The sequence below is a fragment of the Rattus norvegicus genome, chromosome 19, assembly GCF_036323735.1.
Source record: "Rattus norvegicus strain BN/NHsdMcwi chromosome 19, GRCr8, whole genome shotgun sequence".
Lineage (NCBI taxonomy): Eukaryota > Metazoa > Chordata > Mammalia > Rodentia > Muridae > Rattus > Rattus norvegicus.
In genome coordinates, this window is record NC_086037.1 from 22,878,050 (window position 1) to 22,904,101 (window position 26,052).

A 26,052-nucleotide genomic window follows, 5' to 3' on the forward strand; every position below is an offset into this window, starting at 1 on the left:
CACATTTTGATCATCCGTCTTGAGTTTCCTTTGTTCTAGGGATCTAGGGTAATTCAAGCATTTGGGCTAATAGCCACTTATCAATGAGTGCATACCATGTATGTCTTTCTGTGAGTGGGTTAGCTCACTCAGGATGATATTTTCCAGTTCCAACCATTTGCCTACGAATTTCATAAACTCGTTGTTTTTGATAGCTGAGTAATATTCCATTGTGTAGATGTACCACATTTTCTGTATCCATTCCTCTGTTGAAGGGCATCTGGGTTCTTTCCATTTTCTGGCTATTATAAATAAGGCTGCGATGAACATAGTGGAGCACGTGTCTCTTTTTTATGTTGAGGCATCTTTTGGGTATATGCCCAAGAGAGGTATGGCTGGATCCTCAGGCAGTTCAATGTCCAATTTTCTGAGGAACCTCCAGACTGATTTCCAGAATGGTTTTACCAGTCTGCAATCCCACCAACAATGGAGGAGTGTTCCTCTTTCTCCACATCCTCGCCAGCATCTGCTGTCACCTGAGTTTTTGATCTTAGCCATTCTCACTGGTGTGAGGTGAAATCTCAGGGTTGTTTTGATTTGCATTTCCCTTATGACTAAAGATGTTGAACATTTCTTTAGGTGTTTCTCAGCCATTCGGCATTCCTCAGCTGTGAATTCTTTGTTCAGCTCTGAACCCCATTTTTTAATAGGGTTATTTGTTTCCCTGCGGTCTAACTTCTTGAGTTCTTTGTATATTTTGGATATAAGGCCTCTATCTGTTATAGGATTGGTAAAGATCTTTTCCCAATCTGTTGGTTGTCGTTTTGTCCTAACCACAGTGTCCTTTGCCTTACAGAAGCTTTGCAGTTTTATGAGATCCCATTTGTCGATTCTTGATCTTAGAGCATAAGCCATTGGTGTTTTGTTCAGGAAATTTTTTCCAGTGCCCATGTGTTCCAGATGCTTCCCTAGTTTTTCTTCTATTAGTTTGAGTGTGTCTGGTTTGAGGTGGAGGTCCTTGATCCACTTGGACTTAAGCTTTGTACAGGGTGATAAGCATGGATCGATCTGCATTCTTCTACATGTTGCCCTCCAGTTGAACCAGCACCATTTGCTGAAAATGCTATCTTTTTTCCATTGGATGGTTTTGGCTCCTTTGTCAAAAATCAAGTGACCATAGGTGTGTGGGTTCATTTCTGGGTCTTCAATTCTATTCCATTGGTCTATCTGTCTGTCTCTGTACCAATACCATGCAGTTTTTATCACTATTGCTCTGTATTACTGCTTGAGTTCAGGGATAGTGATTCCCCCTGAAGTCCTTTTATTGTTGAGGATAGCTTTAGCTATCCTGGGTTTTTTGTTATTCCAGATGAATTTGCAAATTGTTCTGTCTAACTCTTTGAAGAATTGGATTGGTATTTTGATGGGGATTGCATTGAATCTGTAGATTGCTTTTGGTAAAATGGCCATTTTTACTATATTAATCCTGCCAATCCATGAGCATGGGAGATCTTTCCATCTTCTGAGGTCTTCTTCAATTTCTTTCCTCAGTGTCTTGAAGTTCTTATTGTACAGATCTTTTACTTGCTTGGTTAAAGTCACACCGAGGTACTTTATATTATTTGGGTCTATTATGAAGGGTGTCGTTTCCCTAATTTCTTTCTCGGCTTGTTTCTCTTTTGTATAGAGGAAGGCAACTGATTTATTTGAGTTAATTTTATACCCAGCCACTTTGCTGAAGTTGTTTATCAGCTTTAGTAGTTCTCTGGTGGAACTTTTGGGATCACTTAAATATACTATCATGTCGTCTGCAAATAGTGATATTTTGACCTCTTCTTTTCCGATCTGTATCCCCTTGATCTCCTTTTGTTGTCTGATTGTTCTGGCTAGAACTTCAAGAACTATATTGAATAAGTAGGGAGAGAGTGGGCAGCCTTGTCTAGTCCCTGATTTTAGTGGGATTGCTTCAAGTTTCTCTCCATTTAGTTTAATGTTAGCAACTGGTTTGCTGTATATGGCTTTTACTATGTTTAGGTATGGGCCTTGAATACCTATTCTTTCCAGGACTTTTATCATGAAGGGGTGTTGAATTTTGTCAAATGCTTTCTCAGCATCTAATGAAATGATCATGTGGTTCTGTTCTTTCAGTTTGTTTATATGATGGATCACGTTGATGGTTTTCCTTATATTAAACCATCCCTGCATGCCTGGGATGAAGCCTACTTGATCATGGTGGATGATTGTTTTGATGTGCTCTTGAATTCTGTTTGCCAGAATTTTATTGAGTATTTTTGCGTCGATATTCATAAGGGAAATTGGTCTGAAGTTCTCTTTCTTTGTTGGGTCTTTGTGTGGTTTAGGTATAAGAGTAATTGTGGCTTCATAGAAGGAATTCGGTAGGGCTCCATCTGTTTCAATTTTGTGGAATAGTTTGGATAATATTGGTATAAGGTCTTCTATGAAGGTTTGATAGAATTCTGCACTAAACCCGTCTGGACCTGGGCTCTTTTTGGTTGGGAGACCTTTAATGACTGCTTCTATTTCCTTAGGAGTTATGGGGTTGTTTAACTGGTTTATCTGTTCCTGATTTAACTTCGATACCTGGTATCTGTCTAGGAAATTGTCCATTTCCTGAAGATTTTCAAGTTTTGTTGAATATAGTTTTTATAGTAAGATCTGATGATTTTTTGAATTTCCTCTGAATCTGTAGTTATGTCTCCCTTTTCATTTCTGATTTTGTTAATTTGGACGCACTCTCTGTGTCCTCTCGTTAGTCTGGCTAAGGGTTTATCTATCTTGTTGATTTTCTCAAAGAACCAACTTTTGGTTCTGTTGATTCTTTCTATGGTCCTTTTTGTTTCTACTTGGTTGATTTCAGCTCTGAGTTTGATTATTTCTTGCCTTCTACTCCTCCTGGGTGTATTTGCTTCTTTTTGTTCTAGAGCTTTTAGGTGTGCTGTCAAGCTGCTGACATATGCTCTTTCCTGTTTCTTTCTGCAGGCACTCAGCGCTATGAGTTTTCCTCTTAGCACAGCTTTCATTGTGTCCCATAAGTTTGGGTATGTTGTATCTTCATTTTCATTAAATTCTAAAAAGTTTTTAATTTCTTTCTTTATTTCTTCCTTGACCAGGTTATCATTGAGTAGAGCATTGTTCAATTTCCACGTATATGTGGGCATTCTTCCCTTATTGTTATTGAAGACCAGTTTTAGGCCGTGGTGTTCCGATAGCACTCATGGGATTATTTCTATCTTTCTGTACCTGTTGAGGCCCGTTTTTTGACCAATTATATGGTCAATTTTGGAGAAAGTACCATGAGGAGCTGAGAAGAAGGTATATCCTTTTGCTTTAGGATAGAATGTTCTATAAATATCCGTTAAGTCCATTTGGCTCATGACTTCTCTTAGTCTGTCTACATCTCTGTTTAATTTCTGTTTCCATGATCTGTCCATTGATGAGAGTGGGGTGTTGAAATCTCCCACTATTATTGTGTGAGGTGCAATGTGTGTTTTGAGCTTTAGTAAGGTTTCTTTTACATATGTAGGTGCCCTTGTATTTGGGGCATAGATATTTAGGATTGAGAGTTCATCTTGGTGGATTTTTCCTTTGATGAATATGAAGTGTCCTTCCTTATCTTTTTTGATGACTTTTAGTTGGAAATTGATTTTATTTGATATTAGAATGGCTACTCCAGCTTTCTTCTTCTGACCATTTGCTTGGAAAGTTGTTTTCCAGCCTTTCACTCTGAGGTAGTGTCTGTCTTTGTCTCTGAGGTGTGTTTCCTGTAGGCAGCAGAATGCAGGGTCCTCGTTGCGTATCCAGTTTGTTAATCTATGTCTTTTTATTGGGGAGTTGAGGCCATTGATATTGAGAGATATTAAGGAATAGTGATTATTGCTTCCCGTTATATTCATATTTGGAAGTGAGGTTATGTTTGTGTGCTTTCATTCTCTTTGTTTTGTTGCCAAGATGATTAGTTTCTTGCTTCTAGGGTATAGCTTGCCTCCTTATGTTGGGCTTTACCCTTTATTATCCTTTGTAGTGCTGGACTTGTAGAAAGATATTGTGTAAATTTGGTTTTGTCATGGAATATCTTGGTTTCTCCATCTATGTTAATTGAGAGTTTTGCAGGATACAGTAACCTGGGCTGGCATTTGTGTTCTCTTAGGGTCTGTATGACATCTGTCCAGGATCTTCTCGCCTTCATAGTTTCTGGCGAAAAGTCTGGTGTGATTCTGATAGGTCTGCCTTTATATGTTACTTGACCTTTTTCCCTTACTGCTTTTAATATTCTTTCTTTATTTTGTGCGTTTGGTGTTTTGACAATTATGTGACAGGAGGTGTTTCTTTTCTGGTCCAATCTATTTGGAGTTCTGTAGGCTTCTTGTATGCCTATGGGTATCTCTTTTTTTAGGTTAGGGAAGTTTTCTTCTATGATTTTGTTGAAGATATTTACTGGTCCTTTGAGCTGGGAGTCTTCACTCTCTTCTATACCTATTATCCTTATGTTTGATCTTCTCATTGAGTCCTGGATTTCCTGTATGTTTTGGACCAGTAGCTTTTTCTGCTTTACATTATCTTTGACAGTTGAGTCAATGATTTCTATGGAATCTTCTGCTCCTGAGATTCTCTCTTCCATCTCTTGAATTCTGTTGGTGAAGCTTGTATCTACAGCTCCTTGTCTTTTCTTTTGATTTTCTATGTCCAGGGTTGTTTCCATGTGTTCTTTCTTGATTGCTTCTATTTCCATTTTTAATTCCTTCAACTGTTTGATTGTGTTTTCCTGGAATTCTTTCAGGGATTTTTGCGATTCCTCTCTGTAGGCTTCTACTTGTTCTCTAAGGGAGTTCTTTATGTCTTTCTTGAAGTCCTCCAGCATCATGATCAAATATGATTTTGAAACTAGGTCTTGCTTTTCTGGTGTGTTTGGATATTCCGTGTTTGCTTTGGTGGGAGAATTGGGCTCCGATGATGCCATGTAGTCTTGGTTTCTGTTGCTTGGGTTCCTGCGCTTGCCTCTCGCCATCAGATTATCTCTAGTGTTACTTTGTTCTGCTATTTCTGACAGTGGCTAGACTGTCCTATAACCTGTGTGTCAGGAGTGCTGTAGACCTGTTTTCCTGTTTTCTTTCAGCCAGTTATGGGGACAGAGTGTTCTGCTTTCGGGCGTGTAGTTTTTCCTCTCTACAGGTCTTCAGCTGTTCCTGTGGGCCTGTGTCTTGAGTTCACCAGGCAGGTTTCTTGCAGGGGAAAAGTTGGTCCTACCTGTGGTTCCAAGGCTCAAGTTTGCTCGTGGGGTACTGCCTAAGTCCTCTCCGCTGTGGCAGCAACCGGGAAAATCTGTGCCGCTCCTTCCGGGAGCCTCCGTGCACCAGGGTTCCAGATGGCGTTTGGTGTTTTCCTCTGGCGCCTGGATGTGCACAGAGTGCAGTCTCTTCTGGTTTCCCAGGCGTGTCCGCCTCTCTGAAGGTTCAGCTCTCCCTCCCACGGGATTTGGGTGCAGAGAACTGTTTATCCGGTCTGTTTCCTTCAGGATCCGGCAGTGTCTCAGACGCAGGGGTCCTGCCGCTCCCGGGCCCTCCCCTATGGGAACCCAGAGGCCTTATACAGTTGCCTCTTGGGCCAGGGATGTGGGCAGGGGTGGGCAGTGTTGGTGGTCTCCTCCGCTCTGCAGCCTCAGGAGTGCCCACTTGATCAGGCAGTGAGGTCTCTCTCCCACGGGGTTTGGGAGCAGAGAGCTGCTGCGGTCCGGGATCCGCCGGTGTGGGACTTCCGGTAAACACAGGAAGTGCCCGGCCTTAGAGGAATTTTGCCTCTGTGTGTCCTGAGTTCACCAGGCAGGTTTCTTGCAGGGGAAAAGTTGGTCCTACCTGCAGTTCCAAGGCTCAAGTTTGCTCGTGGGGTACTGCCTAAGTCCTCTCCGCTGTGGCAGCAGCCGGGAAGATCTGCGCCGCTCTTTCCAGGAGCCTCCGTGCACCAGGGTTCCAGATGGCGTTTGGTGTTTTCCTCTGGCGCCTGGATGTGCACAGAGTGCAGTCTCTTCTGGTTTCCCAGGCGTGTCCACCTCTCTGAAGGTTCAGCTCTCCCTCCCACGGGATTTGGGTGCAGAGAACTGTTTATCCGGTCTGTTTCCTTCAGGATCCGGCAGTGTCTCAGGCGCAGGGGTCCTGCCGCTCCCGGGCCCTCCCCTACGGGAACCCAGAGGCCTTATACAGTTGCCTCTTGGGCCAGGGATGTGGGCAGGGGTGGGCAGTGTTGGTGGTCTCCTCCGCTCTGCAGCCTCGCCAGAAGCTATTCTTAACCCCCTTTAAACAATCTTGATTGCTATAGTCAAACCACACCAGAACCAGTTTAAAATTCATCTCACCATTTATCAATGATCCGTTCACTGACTTTCGCCATACCACTATCAGCTGCCTCACAACCAATTACCTAAGGTAGAACCTTAAATATACATTTACCTCACATGGTTCCTAGGAAATGGAGACCTAGAGTGGTTGTCAGCTGCACTGTAGGGTCTCAGGACATTACTACCGTGCTTGGACTGGAGCTTCCAGTTCCAGAGGACTGGGAGACATAGACTAGGAACTGACTATAGACTGCACTGTCTAATGGCCTATAATCAGAGCTCAATCCATCTTCAGGGATGCTGGAGTGGCCTCACTAGTGGGCAACTATGTTTTACTCAGAGCAATTTTCCAAGAGAGAGTAAAGCCGAAGCTAGAACATGGTTTAGGTTTTAGCTCAGAAGTGATACACTGTCATTTCTACTGTAACTGTTGGTAACAAAGCCATTCTCCGTGCAGTATGAGAGGACCTCACAAAGTCATGAATACTCAGAAGTTTCTCATGGGTTCTTCTTCCAAACCAAATAGAATGTCAAATGCAGATTTCTCAGAGACGCTGAGCACCGTAAAAATAACTTTCTCTTACAGAGTGGACAGCGGACTTCGTGTTTTCATGTTGGATATTGGAAGCCTGGCATCATTTTTATAATTTCTGGATGTCGGTCCAGGTTTTTTGTGAAGTTCTTTCTACAGGCGCATTCTGTCTGACCTTGCATCACTAACAGGACTGAGGCTCGGCCCGCATGTGCAAAACTCTTGACAGAGCTTTGGACTAGAGTGGCAACCGAGATAAAATGACTGCGCAAACGTCACTGCCAACCACATAGCAGACAGTTCACGGTTATTAAAGACGCAGGATTCACAATAAGTCATCCTTCAATGTCCATTTTAAAAGTTGAGCGGTGAAGTAGTGAGAGGCAAACCAGTCATCCTCTGCGGCTCATACGACCTTTATCTCGCAAACCTGATAAAGCTTGGCTTTCCTTTTTGAGTAATGCCACTCGTTTAGTTTGATTTGATGAGGGTAGGATATTATCATTAATATCCAAGGTTTAAAAAAAAGCAAAAAAGGGGTTGGGGATTTAGCTCAGTGGTAGAGCGCTTGCCTAGCAAGCTCAGGGCACTGGGTTCAGTCCCCAGCTCCGAAAAAAAAAAAAAAAAAGCAAAAAGGCAGGGGGGGGATTAACACAGAATATATTTATTTACCTAACTGAGGAAAATAATTACTCTTAAGAATTTTTAAAAGCTTGAGCACACATGGACAGTTTAGCTGGGGGCAGCAGAGTTTGCTTCCAAAGGGCTCGCAGCTGTGCTATCTGGGAGGACACCAAGGACTAAGGGGGTTAACAACTGAGTGCAAACACACACTTTTCTCATCAGCAATTGTACCTAAGGTGAAAAGATATTCATACCTCACTATGGAGAGTAAATCAGAAAGTAGAAAACGTAACAGTGGAGCCTATGGGAGCATACGCTTGATAGAGAACATAAATTAGTGGATGCACAAACAGCATGTTAAGGCTGACGTAGTCTAAAACGCATTTTTTAGTGACTATATTATTCACCTCCAGTCAAGTAGGTATTATATAGGATGACATTCAGCTAACCATATATTTAAATGCTTCTTAATTTTAATAGGTCGTTTTTATACTTAATCAGAAATAAATGACTTATATTTATACAATTTGTCCTTTAAAATCATTTTTTTAATTTTACAATAATACTTTAGATGACTTCAAAGAATGTTCTCAAAATTCATCTTAGTTTTGGCAAGAATAATAAATGTATATATTTTGGGAGACTGACTGAAACCAGGACAAGAGTCAGGATACCAAAATTAAAAGATAAAAGAAAATGCAGAAATTATATTGTCACATAGAAACTTTACAGAATTATAAAATCAAGGATAGAAATCCAAATAAGTGTTGAGATGTGCATTTAGAATCATCTACATGGTTCAAAATTATAAAGGAAATTGGTAGAACCTAAAATTACTTTAAATCAGAACTGTATTAATAATCTTATTCCAAACTCAATCACATGTAAAACATGAAAAATATTCAAAGCATTCAGAGTGAAAAACCTAAAACACACTGAGGAGTGGGAGTGGGGGTTTCTGAGGGTTACTTGAAATGACATATTTTACAAGAGTTTTAATGATCTATACGAAGCTCTAATTTATGGATACTTAAAGAGTATAAGAAAAAGAGAGATTCGGTACTTATGGAGTTAAATAGAAAACTCTGAGGAAAGATCACTAAACACCAAACTTGACTGTCAAGAGATGACTGTGTTTAAAAATGGAATAAATTCCTATGTTTAATAAATGTCAAATTTTTACCCAAGATGCAATCCACAGACCACAGGAAGCTCAAGAAGAAGGATGACCAAAATGCAAATGCTCCCACTCCTTCTTAAAAGGGGAAAAAATATCCATAGGAGGGTATATGGAAGCAAAGTTTAGAGCAGCGACTCAAGGAATGGCCATTCAGAGCCTGCCCCACATGTGGCCCATATATATACAGCCACCAAAACTAGATAAGATTGATGAACCTAAGAAGTGCATGCTGACAGGAACCGGATATAGATCTCTCTGAGAGACACATCCAGAGCATGTCCAATACAGAGGTCAATGCTAGCAGCAAACCACCGAACTGAGAAAAGGACCCCCTTGGGGGGAATTAGAGGGAGGATTGAAAGAGTTGAATGGGCTTGCAACCCCATAAGAACAACAATGCCAACCAACCAGAGCTCCCAGGGACTAAACCACTACTGAAAGACTATACATGGACTGACCCAGGGCTCCAACTGCATATGTAGCAGAGAATAGCCTTGTTGGGGCACCAGTGGAAGAGGAAGCCCTTGGTCCTGCCAAGGTTGAACCCCTAGTGCAGGGGAATATGGGGGGGGTAGTAAGGGAGCTGTATGGGGGAATACCCGTATGGGGGAGGGGAAGGGGAGGGAATGGGGGCTTATGGACAGGAAACTGGGAAGGGGATTAAGATTTGAAATGTATGTAAGGAAATATATCTAATAAAAAATTTAAAGTAAATAAATAAATGTCAGTTTTTGCCTAAAGACACCAGAACAAGGTGAATATTATAAAAAGATCCTTTTAAAATTTTGTTTTGGGGTATATTTTATTATCACTTAGAGAACTTTAATCCACGTATACAATGTATTTTGACCCATAACCACACTGCATTTCCCCTTCCTACCCCTTCACTTTTCCCCAATACATACTTCTTAAATGGGTCACAAAAGAGTGGCAGGCTCAAGAAAGAGGGATTCAGTGCTGATCGTATAATCTAAATAACCTGTATGTTATAACAGTATGTAGAATTCATTGTGTGAAATACTGTAAATGAATCCATGCAAGTAGTCCTTACGATCTATGCTCATTCCCCATGGCCTGAACTAATTAGAAAGAAACCTTATAATCACACAATAAAGTGATTTTATTTTCATGGCCATTGCTTTGAGACACTTTAAAGCAACTCCCATGAAAACTTTATGAATTATAGGGCTGCGATGTTCTTTAATATAATTATACCTCCCAGATTGAAAGCTAACCGAGGACACACACAAATGTAATTTAGGACAAGAAGTTTTGCCTGCCTGAATGAGAGAGAGCAGGAGCTGAAGCAAGGGTAAGGGCGAGCTCAGCCAGAGGGTCAGGTAACTGAAGAACAGAAGGCTTATATAGAAAAATAACCAGATGATATTTAAAAACTAGCTTCCCCAAAGAGCACTTCTAAATATGTCTAGTAAGATATGTATCCTTTAAAAACTGAACTCTTTTTCTACATAGTAGAAAAAGATTATAAATTACCATTAGAAGAAATTATTTGTGCAAATTAAGCAAATCGTGATTATGACAAATATATTCAGCAGTCGTTACATTTAACCACTCTTACATTATGAATTATGGTGTTAAAAATATAGGTGGAAAGGTGTCTCTTCAGGGAAGGCATAGGCCTGACTAATCTGTTTGCCACCCGAGGCTTTTATACAGCTCTCAGATCTCTGTTAACTGTTCCTCGGTCGTGTTATGGCACATCAGTGAATCTACAGAGTGAAATCAATAAACACAAGTGCTTACACTGTAGAGTATTAATATGGGAGCACAACATAGATTCCCAATTCTAGCTCCTCTCAAACATTTATAGTTAAAGAGCTCCTCAGATTCAGGAAACATTTCTGAAATAAACTGATCTCTTTTAAGGGAAATGATTCAAATCCTCTTGTTGGTTAATTTAAGAACAACTGTAATTCAAGATGATGCAAGGCTCTGGACATTTCCCCAAAATGGCAGAGGGAAAAATCAGCCTAGAAACCTAATAAAAGAGCCCTCGGCATAGGGCAAAGCTGCTGTCAGGTTTCCTTTGTGTTTACTATGACAGGATATCAGTCAAGCTGGCTCTACAGAGTAAAAACCAATCTTTAGCCTAAAACCGATCAAGTTCTAGTAACCTTAGGTGGAAGAACACAAAGACAAAATAAATAGGAACCATAGTATTGATTAATTTACAGAGACATATCCCTTCAAACTAAATGCTTTCCATCATTTTAAAAATGTTTCTTTTCTTCTTTTTCCTCTAGAATATCACTAAACAGAGCACATTAATATGAGTTTCTATACACCAGTCTGATGAAATTCTAATGAGATGTGACTTACTCATTTAGCCGTTCTGGAGACTGAAATAATGGCTCACACACAGAGTGAGTGCTCTACCACTGAGCCACAACCTCCAGGGCAACACTCGACTGAGTATTCAACATTTATGTGCAAGCCTTAATACTTGCAGGCATAGCAATTTCCAAAATAAAAGTTTAATATTTTCAAATATATCTCCATACTTCCTTTTATAATTTTACTGAGGGGTAGACATTAGACAATAATTGCACGCAATTTACAGTCTTCAATGGGACGGATTTTTGACATTTTACCCGTGAAAAATTATACAGTCTGATACCAACCACTCCTATCGCCCTTACCCACTTCATCTTTAATTCCAAAATCTTATCTGCTTTCCTAAGAGGTCTCAGTCTCCTTCCGTGGCCTACTCTATATTTACTCAAATTGAGAACCATCAGACCGATGAGGTCCCTTTCATCTGGCTTTCTTCACTCAGCAGAATCATGTCACTTCCCATATTCTCATGTACAACACTAGCTTTAAGAGTTTTGTTTTCTTTTCTGTTTCTAAGTATGTACATCTACATATCACAACATATTCCTTCTGTCCACCTGTAGTTGGTCATTTGAGTCCTTCCTGTTAAATAGGTAAATGAATACCAGTGTCTGTTTGTGCTGAAGAGGGCAGGGTGGGGTTAACATTTTTAGAGAGTGGCAAGTTTTTTAGTTTTTTTTTTTGTGTGTGTGTGTGAAGACTGTGTGTGCAGTTCAATTTTGCATGAGCAGAATTTTGCTGGGTTTCATGTTCTTGCAGTCCTTGCTAACACTTGGGATGACCTAACTTCTAATATTAGTGAGTTAGGACCGGGCATTCAGTACACACTGCAGACTGCTGTAAAAATCCCCTACTGACTAAGAACTGATGTGTGCCTCCATTTTTTAAAATGTGTCCACAGCACAGTTTTCTAAGTTAAGTGTATAATTTTGGGGGATTTGACTCATCTGGAGTTGTATGACTCCCATACATGTGCTTAACAAATACACTGATCCAAGTGCAAAGCTGTCCCATGACCCTGAGAGGTCCCTTGTGCAGCATCTTCGCACTTGAACTCAGTCACAATTACTCAGCTCCACAAGTCACAGACCTGCTTTGGTTGCGCTGCTTCTCCTTTTCCCAGCTGTCACTTCGACGGCGCCATACAATGTCTTGCTCCTGAACCTGGCTTTCTCATTTATCAGGACATATCGGAGTTTTTCCATATCATTATTCCTCTTAGCAACAGTTTGTTCCTATGTATTCCTATCTTTTTCCGGGTACCATTAGTTATTACATATAATGTTGCTTTCCATCCACCAATTAAAGGCCACTTATGTGTTTCCAGACTCTACAAATTATGAATGATGCTGATACATACATCCATACATATAAGGTTTTATATAAAAATCATTTTATATAATCTATGTAAAAGCAACTAAAGAAAAAAGCCATTAGTTTGAAACAGAACAAGGGCACTGCATGGATTTGGAAGGAGGAAGATGAAATGATGTAATTATAATATCAAAACACAAAGATGCTACTTCTTAATTTCATTTTTTAAGTTACATGTAAAAATTTATTTCTCTTATCTTCAGCAATCGCCTAGAGAAGTTGCCTGAATTTAGTGACTGAACATAGCAACAGTATAAGAAAGTTTGAAAGTATTTCTAAGGTAATTCAACTCTCTTGAAATTTCCTCCTCAGTGTACGCTCCATGCCTTTGCCACATATCACTCTGGTAGACCTAATATCAAAGACGTGTTATCGTTCTCAATAGATAAGTAGCATTGGTTCACTACCGTTCTAATGTTGATATCCTTTGTAACTAATGGCACCAAATAGATTTCATTCACATGTTTGCCAACGATATACTTTATTTGGCTTGGACCAAAATGTGAGCTTAATTCATAAAACGATCTTTTCAGTAAATGCTGGTAGAAAATTTGGAGATAAAGTGCAATTTAAAAGTTTAATTTATACTTTGAGCTACATACAAAGTTTACTCAAAACCAATTCTACTAATATATAAGCCCTTAAGCTGAAATTTTTATAAAGAACACCTTTATGACAAGTCCAGACGGTATATCCTAAAAATGACAGAAAAGGTGTAAGTCGTAAAGAAATGCAATGGTCCCTTGGACCTCACCAAATAAAATCTCTTCAAAAGACTTTATTTAAGAGATGAAACATGAATTTAAAACATGTATGCAATGTAGGATTTCTGCCTGAAAATACCTACAGAGCTTACAGCTTGACAATATTCCAAACAATACAAAAGTGGCCAAGATCCTGGAACAGACATCACCACAGAAACATTAAAATTGCGAATACAAAGACTCCAAATGGTTAGTTACTTTGAAAATGTGAATTAGAAGTATAAAAGAATATAGTAAATAAATGTTTGTTGGACTTGCTAAACATACAAACACTGATCTCAGTAACTGGTAAAAGCTGTAGAAAAGAACAATTTTTATCTCCTACTGATGAGAGCTGTGCAATAGCAAGATCCTCACTGAAGCTCTATGACCAAGAGAAAGGTATGTCTATGACTGTGCATAGCACTACATGTGGATGTATACAGAGGATACACATGACTCATTCAAAGTCAAAACCTCCCAATTCTCCACCGTTCAGCAATAGTTTACCACAGTGTGGTTCCACTACACTAGTAAGGGCACAAAAGGCACAAAATACCCCCTTTTAAAACGGTAGACACAATGCCCAGGAAGTAAAGAGGACATTGCAGCATGCATGTGCATCATCTAGGTGGTGGTGAGAGCCCTAGAGCAGGACATAGTATTTCCTCCTTTTCATCAGAAATAAAGCAAGCATCTTACCTATGTACTTATAGCCTTCTTCCCCATCCACCAAGGGTCTCAGCCACGTGGACCGCAGTCTTGTGCCAGCATTCACTCTGGCACCTTGAGGAGGATAGAGTGTAAATAATAGTTCAATAGCACTGGACTTTCTGATTACTTCAGAATATTTTCCTTCACTATCTGTGAGAGAGAGAGAGAGAGAGAGAGAGAGAGAGAGAGAGAGAGAGAGGATTGTTTTAATTTTCACACGTTTTATATGTCTTACATATTTATTCTAAAAGATAAAAACTAAACACTACTTAACAATTTTAGTGTTAAGATATAATCAAAACATGGACTGACCTATGTCAGAACTACTTTAACTAAAATCATATTCTTTATATAGTCCTGACAAAAATTTACAGAGATTTGTCAATATTGGGCTCAGATCCTATCGTCTACAGCAGTGATTGCCAAAGCTACATAAAAATTAAGATACATAATGAACAACGTTACATTATAAATTCTACAACACAACTGAATACTTTAAATTGCCATTAAGGAGCAAAATCAGACTATTCTGGCAAAATGTTGAATTAATACAAAGTTTTACAAGCTGGTAATAAAGAAAGAATTAACATCCCTGGTCTAACATTTTAACATAAAAAACAGAAAACAGAAAACAGATATACCAAGATTCTTTTTCTTCGAACACTTGTAATTAACAAAGAATTGTCCAAGATCTTTAAGGTAGTATCACATAAGATTTTTATAGCTCATCTCTAAGGCAACTGGATAGAACTTGAAAATATCCTGAGTGAGGTAACCCAGTCACAAAAGATCACATACAGTGTGCATTCACTGATAGGCGGATATTAGCCCAACAGCTCGAAATAGCCAAGAGACAATTCATAAACCAGATCAATCTCAAGAAGAAGGAAGACCAAAGTGTGGATACTTCAGACCTTTTTAGAAGGGGAAACAAAAATACTCACAGGAGGAAATATGGAGACAGCGTGTGGAGCAGAGATTCAAAGGCCATTCAGCGACTGCCCCACTTGGGGATGAATCCCATATACAGCCACCAAACCCCAGCAATATTGATGATGTCAGTAAGCGTGTGCTGACTGATATAGCTATCTGATATAGATTAGATGTCAGTAAGTGTGTGCTGACTGATAGAGCCTGATATAGCTGTCTGCTGAGAGGCTCTGCCAGAGCCTTACAAATAGAGAGGAGGATGCTGCCAGTCAACCATTGAACTGAAGGCAGGGTCCAATGGAGGAGTTAGAGAAGTGACCGAAGTAGCTGAAGGGGTTTGCAACCCCATTAGAACACCACAATATCAACCAACCAGGCTGCCCAGAGCTCCCAGGGACTAAACCACCCTCCCAAGAGAACATAGAAATGGATCTATGGCTCTATCTGCCTATGTACAGAGCATGGCCTTGCTGGGCCTCAATGGGAGGAGAAGCCCTTGGTCCTGTCAAGGCCTGATGCTGCAGTGTAAAGGAACATCAGGGCATGTGGGTGGGAAGGAGTGGGTGGGAGGGTGAGGGAGCAACCTCATAGAAACAGGGGTGGGGTGGGATAGTGGGTTTCTAAAGGGGAAACCAGGAAATGGGATAACATTTAAGATGTAAATAAAAAATACAATTAAAAAAAAAAAGAGGAGGCTTTGAAGGTAGGGCAGGGTAAATCAAACATAGGAGGGTTAGGAAAGAGGTGGAGATGATAAAATTAGAATGTTTTAATGATGAAAATAGTGACTGTTCTGGCACAGCATTAGTTAGGTTTTCATTAAAGAAGAAATATTGAAGAAAACCTCCATGGAATGCCTTCTTATGTTTGATTCTTTCCTTTCCTCTTATTTTTCTTTATTTTGTTAAAACTCTCTTTGGGGGGAGTTGGCAAATAAGCCAAGGCAGTTCTACATAATTAGAATAGAGATCTGTTGCTAGGCAGATCTGTTAGTCCACCACCTCAGAGCTCCAGCACCAGCCCTCACTGTCTTCCCTGTCAGGCTAGGGCCTGACTTTTAACATTCACCTCAGAGGTCAATGGAGGAACCTCAGGAATGCAGAGCTGTAGTTCTGGGATGTGTCTCAACACGTGCCTGAGTATGTAGACATCAGGCAAGCAGGACAGTTTCCTTAGCATCCTCCTCTAACACCCCTGCACACAGGCTCTTCTCAAACCCTAGAAAGTGGCTTTACATAGATCCACAGGCCTGGCACCTCAGTACTGTCCACCATTCCCTGAGCTGGAACTGAATGGTCTCTAAGGACATGTCAGGCTAGGGTGAGCAATCTTCTCTATTGTTTGTGGCCTGCTTGGCATCCTGCCTCACTCCCTGTATCTGCTCTACTCAGTTCTTTAGTTATTAGCCCCCACTAGATGACGGATATTGTATTGATAATCCAGTTCCTCTCTAGGGTTAATAATTCATCGTGTTAGTTTTTTTTTTTCTTACACAAATTCCTGGACAATTTTTTGTCTTCCGACTAAACCGTAACTCAAATAGTCTTTACAATATTAAACAGTTTATCCCCAGGTGATGGCGTAATCCTCCTAAAGATACTGGACTAAACATGTAAAATATTTATAGCATCATATCTATTAAGTAGTAGATGTATACATTCATAGATTTCATTTAGTGTTTTTCTGATAATAACGAAAACATGTTTTATCGTTGTTTTTTGCTTTGTATGTGTGTGTATAACTTTTGTGTGTAAAAGTATGCATGTGAACAATGTGTGTGTGTGTGTGTGTGTGTGTGTGTGTGTGTGTGTGCGCGCGTGTGTGTGCATGTAGGCTAGAAGTCAACCTTGGCAGTTGTTAATAAAGAGCTGTCCACCTATTTTGGGTGACAATGTCTCTTACTGGCCTGAAGATCTTCAAGTAGTCGAATGCCCAGGGGCCCCAGGGATCTGATTGTCCCCACCTCCACAGTACTGGGTCACCAGTGTGCACCAGGACACTGAGATTTAGATGCTATTTCATCGTGTTAGCTGCGACAGACAGTTACACTTCTTTTTTTTTTTTTAAGTATAAAGTTCAGAACTATGCCCTCCTAACAAATCAGATTTAAAACTTAAAGTATCATCCTATGTGTATTCATACACACAGCCAAATGATTCTCTATTTCTCTTTTTCATCCACCAACAGGAAGAAAACAAGAGAAAACAAAAAAAACAAAACAACAACAAACAAGAATGCACCCGGAGAAAGCAGAGGGGAAAACTTCTTCAAGAAGTCAAGCAAGGAACTCTCCTGCAGTGGATGCATTTCCAAGTATGAATGGGGCTAAGTGTGGAAAGTGACAGCACAGAAAATGGATTGAATCACAACCCCTGAAGGGCTCCTCGGTGCACAGAGAAGGACGCAGAATGGACTGCAGCTACTCCTTGAAACCATAAAAAGAAAAAGAAAGTAGGAATGAATCCAAATAATTTCTGCTGCCTAATAGAAAGGGACCAACTTGGACAGAAGTCTTTTTTTTTTTTAAGCTCTTCTGCGTTTTACTTCATTCTGATTCCTTCCATTTAAAGCTGCGTCCAAATCCAGCTCTCTTTTATAATCCCAGGACTTGGTCAGAGGCGGGGGGCATTAGCACAGACTGGAAGTCAGTTGGCCTACAGAACTCTACAGGGTGGGTTCAAAGTTAGCCTGGAAACCTAGAGAACCAGGTCTACATACTACTATAAAATAATAATATGTAGTAACCTTGATAAGATTATTCTTACTGTACTTCATGAATCACTTCATAAAGGGAAATGCTCCAACGTTAGGCCAACAAAGACCCTACACTAAAATCTAAGCAATGGTGAGCATGAGACTGCCACTTTCCATGTAGAAATTTACAGTATAAAACATATATATATACACCAAATTCTGATCTTAAGATCACAGCTTCAGGACAAAGGCAATAAGGTATGAAGATTTCTTCTATTTGGTAATATCATGTGCACATTAAGATGCCCATCCACGTGTATGGCCATCGTTGATCCTGGAGGATCTTAACATGATGCCGTGGTGTGATATGAACTGTGGGGCTCGCAGCTCCTGACTTCCTCTACATGCCATTCACTTCCTGCCACGGTACAGTGAGGTCAAAGCGCCTGATGCTGCACTTGCTTGCCTTCGTTTGAAATAAGTTAATGTCGTCAATGTTGGACACGCCACTTTCACCTAGTGCGTTTTAATGTTCGTCAGTAAATCCGAAGAAGAAGCTGACATCACTTTATCGATGTGAAAGATGATACAGGCCTCAGACAAGGTAAGGTGAAGGAAAAGCGTCCCCGAGCTTGAAGGGATTAAATGTTCTTAAACTCAAGTTTTCAAGCTGAAATGTAAGGTCTCAATGACCAAGGGAAGGAAATATTAGAAATTGCTTAAACAGTTCCTACTGGAATATGACTGATTTACATCCAAAATTTTATTTGGATTAAACATTTGGAAGCATTTATTTTTTATTGGACAGATGATGATAAATTGAATAAACACTTCAAAACAGTAAAAGTCCCCCTGTAGAGAAAAGCAAACACCATCACTGTGCCCAGGAAATGACCAGGCAGATGGTGGTGGTGTTGCTTTTATCCAGAAGTTTCAGCAATATGGTGCCCTTTCCACTTCCCCGGCAGACCTATCTGGTTTCCTACTCAGATGTACTGGCTGCCTAGAGAATTCTAAGTCATTGTGCCCTCCTATTTATCAAACATCGGTGTTTGTTTTCAATCTAGTTAACTAGCCCTCAACAATTAACTCATGCCTTAGCTTCCCTGTACCTTTCTCTGATCTCCGGATTGAAGCCATGATTAACACCTGTGACACCTTCACACTCAGCACATTCATGAAGAAAACTTTTGATACTGCATTTGTCCAGTTACAGGTGAGCGTCCCTAGAGTGCTGGACAGTAGTTTCTAGAATGTATTTATAAATAACAGTTTCATCGAAAATCAATAGGGGGCACTGCTAAAATGGTAAATTGTTCGCTGCACAAGCATGAGGGACCTGAGTTCAGATCCCAGCTTCCACATAAAGCCAGATACAGTCACACACATATCAGTCACCACAGCTCAGGGAAGATACAGATAGGCAGATCCCGGGCCCTTGCTAGCCAGCTTGTCTAGCTGAAATGGTGACTTCTATGTTTAATGAAAAAGTCTCAAAATATAAGGTACAGACTGATAGAGGATGAGACCTAACTACAACTTCTGGATCCTATATATGTACACACACACATGCATGCACACGCACGCATACACACACACAGGCATGCATGCATGCATGCACACGCACACACGCACAAGCACACCATACATAAATACTGAATGCTAGAAAACTGGATCTTGATACACATAGACCCAACAGGACTTAGGGTTAGAGCCATCAGCAGACAGGGTAACATCCAATTATTCCCCAGTGATCTAGTGTTACATGACATAAACATCTCAAATCGCTCTAAATAAGCTTGTGTCAGAACAGGTCAGGTGGCTCAGGTCACTGCTGACACGAGCATGGTGGTCAAAGGGATATTCTGACAGCTCGTTATTGGAAGAAGCAACATTTTCCTAACTGTAGCCACATATCTAAATCATCTTTGCCCCTTGGTTTCTGACCTTCAGATTTGGGCTTAATGTTCTCTTCATTTGCCTACCTCCATTCTTCTAAGCATTCTCTTTTGCAAGAAAAGTATAACTACTGAAGTTTCTGGCAAGAATATGAATCAGCAGTGAGCAGTGACTGGCCTTGAGGACGGCCTCCCTGTAATAGCCTAAACATGACTCATTTACTTACAGCCTTATGGTTTTGTATTTTCTTGATAGAATCAGTAAGTTTCTAAGGGAAAGGAAATTAATATTTTGCAGACCAATTTGTTCTACCCAGCATTCCAACTCTAGCTCTGTCAGCCACGTTACCGCATCCACCCTTTACTGCATGCTCAGGTCGCTGCAGTCTGGTTCTCCTGGGAGATTTTCATCATGTAGCTATTGGATACAATTATGAAAACCAACTGTTGAACATATTTGGAGTAGCTGTTTCTTTCCTAGAGAACCAAAGCTGTTTCAGCTGGTAGAACAGGTTGAAGCCCGCCTGCATTAGCTGTGCTTTCCGTTATGTTTAGAGGGATGCACAGGCACGACATCATTCCAGGAAGGAAAATTGTGGTTAAGAATTTCCAGTAAGATCGTACTTAATAACTGAGATTTTTAAGGCATTTTTATGTTTTCAATGACATAACAAAAGTCAACTCATGCTTATAGCAAGGTGAACAAACCCTAGGTTCTCTTCAGACGTTAATTGATAGTATTTAATGTACGTTGAAAGTTAACCTCCATTAATGACATCTTTTCTTTGTGGTAGGGCCTACCTTCTGCTTTCCTGGAAAAGATGAATATACATCATTTGAACCTATTTTGAGTTTTCTGTTGTTTTGTTTGCCTAATTTTGTTTTTATAGCCTAAAATAAAAATATGACACAGTCTTAAAAAAAAAAGAATATGAATCCCTGAGCAGATACTAAAATGCTCAAATACAAATGATCTTTTCCTAACCAGCTATCGCTTTAAGCCAAATTGATGGCTTTGAAATGATGCAAACGGACATGGACACTAGGAGAAAAAAAACAACCGTGTAAGAAATACACAGAAAAGCTCGGTCTGAGCTGGCATCAATGAGAGATCTGCCATGAATGGAAAAGGAAACCCTTGGAAATGAAAAAATACAGAATGTCCTTCAAAGCTGTGTGAGAAATCAAATGACTCAAAGGAAGTCCTCCAGACCACTGGGGAACATCAAGCATGGGGCTGACATACAACCTGACGACTGAACATTAGCTCCACCCCTCACACAGAGCTGTGGGCAGAGGATATAAACATGGTGAACTCAAAGTATCTGAGTGAATATTCAATCATTGGGTGAGCACTGTACAGAGTAGCTTTTTGAAAAGTCACTCAAGCAGCAACAATAACAACAGCATCAATAACAACAATAAAGAACTAAACAATACCATGGGCTGGAGAGACAGTTAATTGATTAAGAATGCTTGCGGCTTTTTCAGAGGACCAGAGTTCTGTTCCCAGCACCCATGTCAGTACACAGTTAGCCATACCGCCAGATACAGGGCATCCAATATCCTCCTTTGACCTCTTTTATGTACACACACACACACACACACACACACACACACACACACACACACACAATCTTTAAGTAATGATTACAGGAATGAACAGCCAATGAGCATAGGGTTCCCTTGAATCCATTTCCACCAATCAAGTGTAAATGAATAAATAAAGTCTTGGAACTGAGCAGACTCCATACCTCTGAGAACACTGTACCTAAAATATCCAGGATTCAATATTAGCAGGAACATAACATGAGAAATGCAGGAAAATAGGAACAGATTCCTCATGCTCTAGGAAGCAGGCTGCCAGTAATCATGGATTTAGGGGTTAGGTTTAGTGCAGTCTTGAAAGGAACTAAGATAAACATTCACATTGTTACCATAAACCATAAAGAATTCTAAGAAAATATGGTAGCAATCAAAAAACAATAACCACGATAAATAGAGGAAAAACATTATAGAGATGAGGAACACAATAAACACAAACATAGATCAGAAAATGGGACTTAGCCACAACTTTAAGAAGACAGACTAAAATGACTTTAAAATAAGCAGTGAGTGAAACACAAAGACACAGCTTCCAAACCTTAAACAATTGGCAGAGTCTGCCTGGATGGGTAAATTGATTAGAGTTAATAAACTATGTAAAGACTATGTCTCTCAAAGCAACACTAAATGGACTTATATATGTATATATAACATAACATAAAATATTATATGTAGTGTGAGTGTGCATGTGTGCATGAATGCACATGTGTTGATATCGTGGAAAATGATGTATACTATTTATCAGAGAAACACCAAATGATATGCATGATTTCAACAAATTCCTCTACAGAAGGAAAAGAAATGTCTACTGAGAATAGGAAAAAAATGTTTGCCCTTAACTCATTACTAGGGAAATGCAAATCAAGGCATAAAGATGTCCATAGTACATCATAGCAAAAAAGGACAAAGCAACTTAAACAGCCACTAAACCAATGGCCAGGTAAACAAGACATAGTAGAGTCACACACCAGTATGTTGTTAGTAGAACAGTACAAAGTGGAGAACATGCTAACGCGTAAATGAACATCAAACATTGTTAAGAAGTGAACCACACTTATTCTAGGGTTACTTACTAATAAGTTTTGCCTCAACTTAAACTTTAGTTCTTCTATATTATTCCACCTTCAGTATTTGCTAGTCTCATATCTTTTATAGTTTTATTGGTTTGTCTGCTTTTTATCTCATATATTACATCGTGACTGTGCTTTCCTTTCTCTCCACTCCTTCCAGTCCCTTCCCCAAACGTTTGCTCTACTCCTGGATCCACTCCTCTTCCTTTCCCTTCAGAAAAGAACAGGCCTCCCAGGAATATCAACCAAACAAGGCATAACAAGTTACAATAAGACTAGGCACGTATCCTCATATCAAAGCTGGACAAGGAAACCCGATAGGAGGAAAAGGGTCCCAAAAGCAGGCAATTGAGTCAGAGATAGCCTCCACTCCCACTGGTAGGAGTCCCACAAGAAGGCCAACCTGCACAAGCATAGCATATATTCACAAGGCCAAGCTCAGATTCATACAGACTCCCTCATTGTCAGTCTCTGTGAGCTCCTGGACCCTGATGAAAATGTAATTCTAGGTATAGCAACAGCAGTCCAAAGTATAGCACGAAGTCCAAAGAGGAAGAAAATTGGATAAATTTACCAAGGGAAAAAGAGGAAGAGGCATTTAAGAAGAAAATACATGTAGCCCAAGTACAGTTCTTTCTCCCAGAAGAAATTTTTCAAACTGAAACCCTGTCCTCAGTTACAATTCCAATGTTACCATAGTAGTGAGAATAAGGAATAACAATGAGTTAAAAATACCTAAAGATCCCCCGTTGAAGGAATCAGAGAAAGGACTGGAAGAGCTTGAAGGGGCTCGAGACCCCATATGTACAACAATGCCAAGCAACCAGAGCTTCCAGGGACTAAGCCACTACCTAAAGACTATACATGGACTGACCCTGGACTCTGACCTCATAGGTAGCAATGAATATCCTAGTAAGAGCACCAGTGGAAGGGGAAGCCCTGGGTCCTGCTAAGACTGAACCCCCAGTGAACTAGACTATGGGGGGAGGGCGGCAATGGGGGGAGGATGGGGAGGGGAACACCCATAGAGAAGGGGAGGGGGATGTTGGCCCGGAAACTGGGAAAGGGAATAACCTTTAAAATGTAAATAAGAAATACTCAAGTTAATAAAGATAAAAAAAAATACCTAAAGATGCAAAGCCTTCCAGGAATCTGACCTACTTGATATTGCATGCTAGAAGTTAATCAGCTGAACTGACTAAATGTGAACTAGATTAAATGCTCTATGTGTAGCTTGTATCTATCAAGCTGCCACCCACAAGCAGAGTCGGTGTGGATAAAGATGGCTGACTGACAATCTAAATGATGCAATCAGATTCTCTTGAAAATGATGTGTGTCAAAATGACCAGTACTTCTCCAAGATTTTTGTTTTCTTCCCATTGTTAACTTCATTTTCAGTAACTATCGTGGGCAACAAAGGAGTCTTTAATGGGACAGGGCAATATCATTAAACATACAATAAACTGAAAATATTATGGTTGTTTTCTAGAGGATAAAATCTGTCCACCTTGTAAGAATCATTTCCAGACAGGCATGAAGACCTGACCTAGGGTCACATAAAAAGTGAGGTGTGCACCCACAATGCCAGCACAGAGAGGGCAAGAGAAGACAAGGACAGGAAATTCCTTTTCAGCCAACCTAACCAAATGACTGTGAACTTCAAGTTTAGTAAGAAATGATAGCTTCAGTGTTTGCAGAATGCTATTGTGCGCTATTTAAAGATAATCTTTGTGTTATTCAGATGCTGATTTCTCTCGCTCAGATCCGGTTTCAATCCGGAGGGAGCATTGCAAATGCCTATGTCAAGAATCTCCTTTCTCAAGTTTGTGTAAACAAGGCTTACCACTTATTCTTAGCCTTGTCAATAAAAGCTGATCAGCCAATGACTGGCCAGAAGAGAGAACCGTGTAAGACTTTGGCCAGCCAAGGAATGCGGAAAGAAAGAAGAGTAAACTGGACTCAGCCACAATGAGGGTGAGAGGAAACATCATAGGAAAATACACCTGAAGGCCAGAGGACCAGACCAATACAACAACGCAAGGATCTCAGGGATTTTGGCTGGGAGGTAGCCAGATTAGCTTGGAGGATTAAAATAGATTAATGACTCCCCAAGAATTGTGTAGTAAAGATTGATTAAATAAAGCTTGGGGTCTTTATTGGGGAACTCGCTAGGATAAAGAAAAACAGGCACTGTATTAATTTTCTCCTTACATTTATATTAATATTACTGTTACACTCCAGAGAATAGAGAGTCATAAAGCAGGACACTTCTCTGGCCTCTGAATACATCTCCACAAACACATGCATACACACCCTGAAATGCACATAAATAAAAACAAGAAAGTTCCCTAACCTTAGGAATTGAAAGAAAAAGGTTTTTAATTAGTTTTTTTAGAATATAATAATTAATAAGAATTATTAATTAGAATGACAGTTTATAGAAAACCTGTCTTATTGGAAAAGTCATTGAAGCTAGTCTGTAAATGTAAAATGCAAAGTATACCCACAATACAGCAGCATAATTTAAACACAAGTTTAATGAGCGGAAGAGAATTAACAATTCTGTAGGCTTACTCAAACCTTGTTAAGTGAGAATTCTTCACCATCCCCTCCCACATGTACGCAGATGTATGCATAAGGGAACTATACACAACCACTAATATCCCGGCTAGCAGTTTTGGCCATTGATGTGTGGCATAACATCCCACATCATACTCCTCAAATATATTTGTTCATTAGGCTTCAATAAGCATAAGGAAGAAAACGGGCTGAAATGTTTTTAATTATTCATTAAGAGTTCTCATACCTGGGAAAATATTCCCTCTTACTGGTTTGAGAAGAGAAAAAATGTCTATTACATAAATTATTATTATTAAATATTAGACATTTTTATCATTTTATCTGTTTACGGTCTGGGGCAAAATGATTTTCCTTTTCTGGAATTGCTGGGGATTTTACCCATGACCTTGTGTATGCTAGGCAAGCTCTGTACTTCTGATCCATGCACCCAGCAAAAACTTATTTTCCAATTGGAAAGATGCTTTACCTTACTATATTTATGCCTTTTAAGCTGACTTTGCTTATCGGCATCAAATTTAACTAACCAGGAGAAAGATTTTAGCAGCAATTTTTAAAATTCCGTGGGTTAAATATATTAGTATAGCTTTGCTAATAATGAAATGGCCCCTCATGGTCTTGCTGTTGAAGGCTTTGGTTCTGACACTGATGATGCTACTCTAGGAAGTTCTGGAGAATTCAGAAATACATCACTAAGGCACAGCCTTGTGTACTGCAGCCTGTTGTGGAACTCTGTCTCCCTTCTCTCACTCCCTTTTTACTACGCGTTTCAATCCTCTGAAACCAAGAGTCTAAATTGAAATTGCTTTTCCCAAGTATCCATTGTATTGATTGAAAAAGTAATTACCATACTTAGCTGGATGTAACTTATTATTATTATTGTAACTTATATCAAAATGTTTATTTTTAAAGTTAAAGCTGAAATCATCTTCTTTATGCTCTTCAGTCAAAATACAACTTCAACTTCTTTCAACCAGCCTTTTCTCAGATAGATTAAGTTTGGATACAAACAAATTTGAGGAAAAGGTGTAGTCGACGTTAAGGCAAAACATAAAAGTTATGTGCGCATGAAGTCATACTTATTTAATAAAACGCAATGTGCAATGAATATACATTACTAAACAATAAATCAGAGAGGAAGAGGAGGAGAAGCACGGAGAGAAGAGGGAAGGCGGGACAAGGATGAGGGCAGCAGTACTCACATCTGTGGAACAGGTCCCAGAGCTCATCGATCTGCTTCTGTGTGGGGAAATGACCACAGTCGTTGAAGTACTTCAGCAGCTCACTTCTTTCTAATCCTTGCCAGTCTTCTCTCTTGGCAAACATGGTTTCATAGACTAAAAACCAAAAGGGAAAATAATAGAGTTTCTTTTACAAATAGTGTGCTGTGGACAAGTCACTTACAAAGTTCTTCTGTACTGGAAGTT

At 39.9% G+C, this 26,052-nt stretch overlaps 1 protein-coding gene across 2 annotated transcripts in view; it reads right to left on the bottom strand.

Moving 5' to 3' along the window:
* LOC134483549 (IQ domain-containing protein M-like) overlaps nucleotides 1–26,052 on the bottom strand; it is a 75,415-nt gene that overhangs the window by 43,610 nt on the left and 5,753 nt on the right. For both annotated transcript variants that reach the window (XM_063278780.1, XM_063278781.1), the window contains exons 2-3: nucleotides 25,828–25,962; nucleotides 13,839–14,000 (exon numbers count right to left, since the gene is read on the bottom strand). In XM_063278780.1, coding sequence (XP_063134850.1) covers nucleotides 13,839–14,000; nucleotides 25,828–25,962 — 297 coding nt within the window. The remainder of the gene's footprint in view (nucleotides 1–13,838; nucleotides 14,001–25,827; nucleotides 25,963–26,052) is intronic.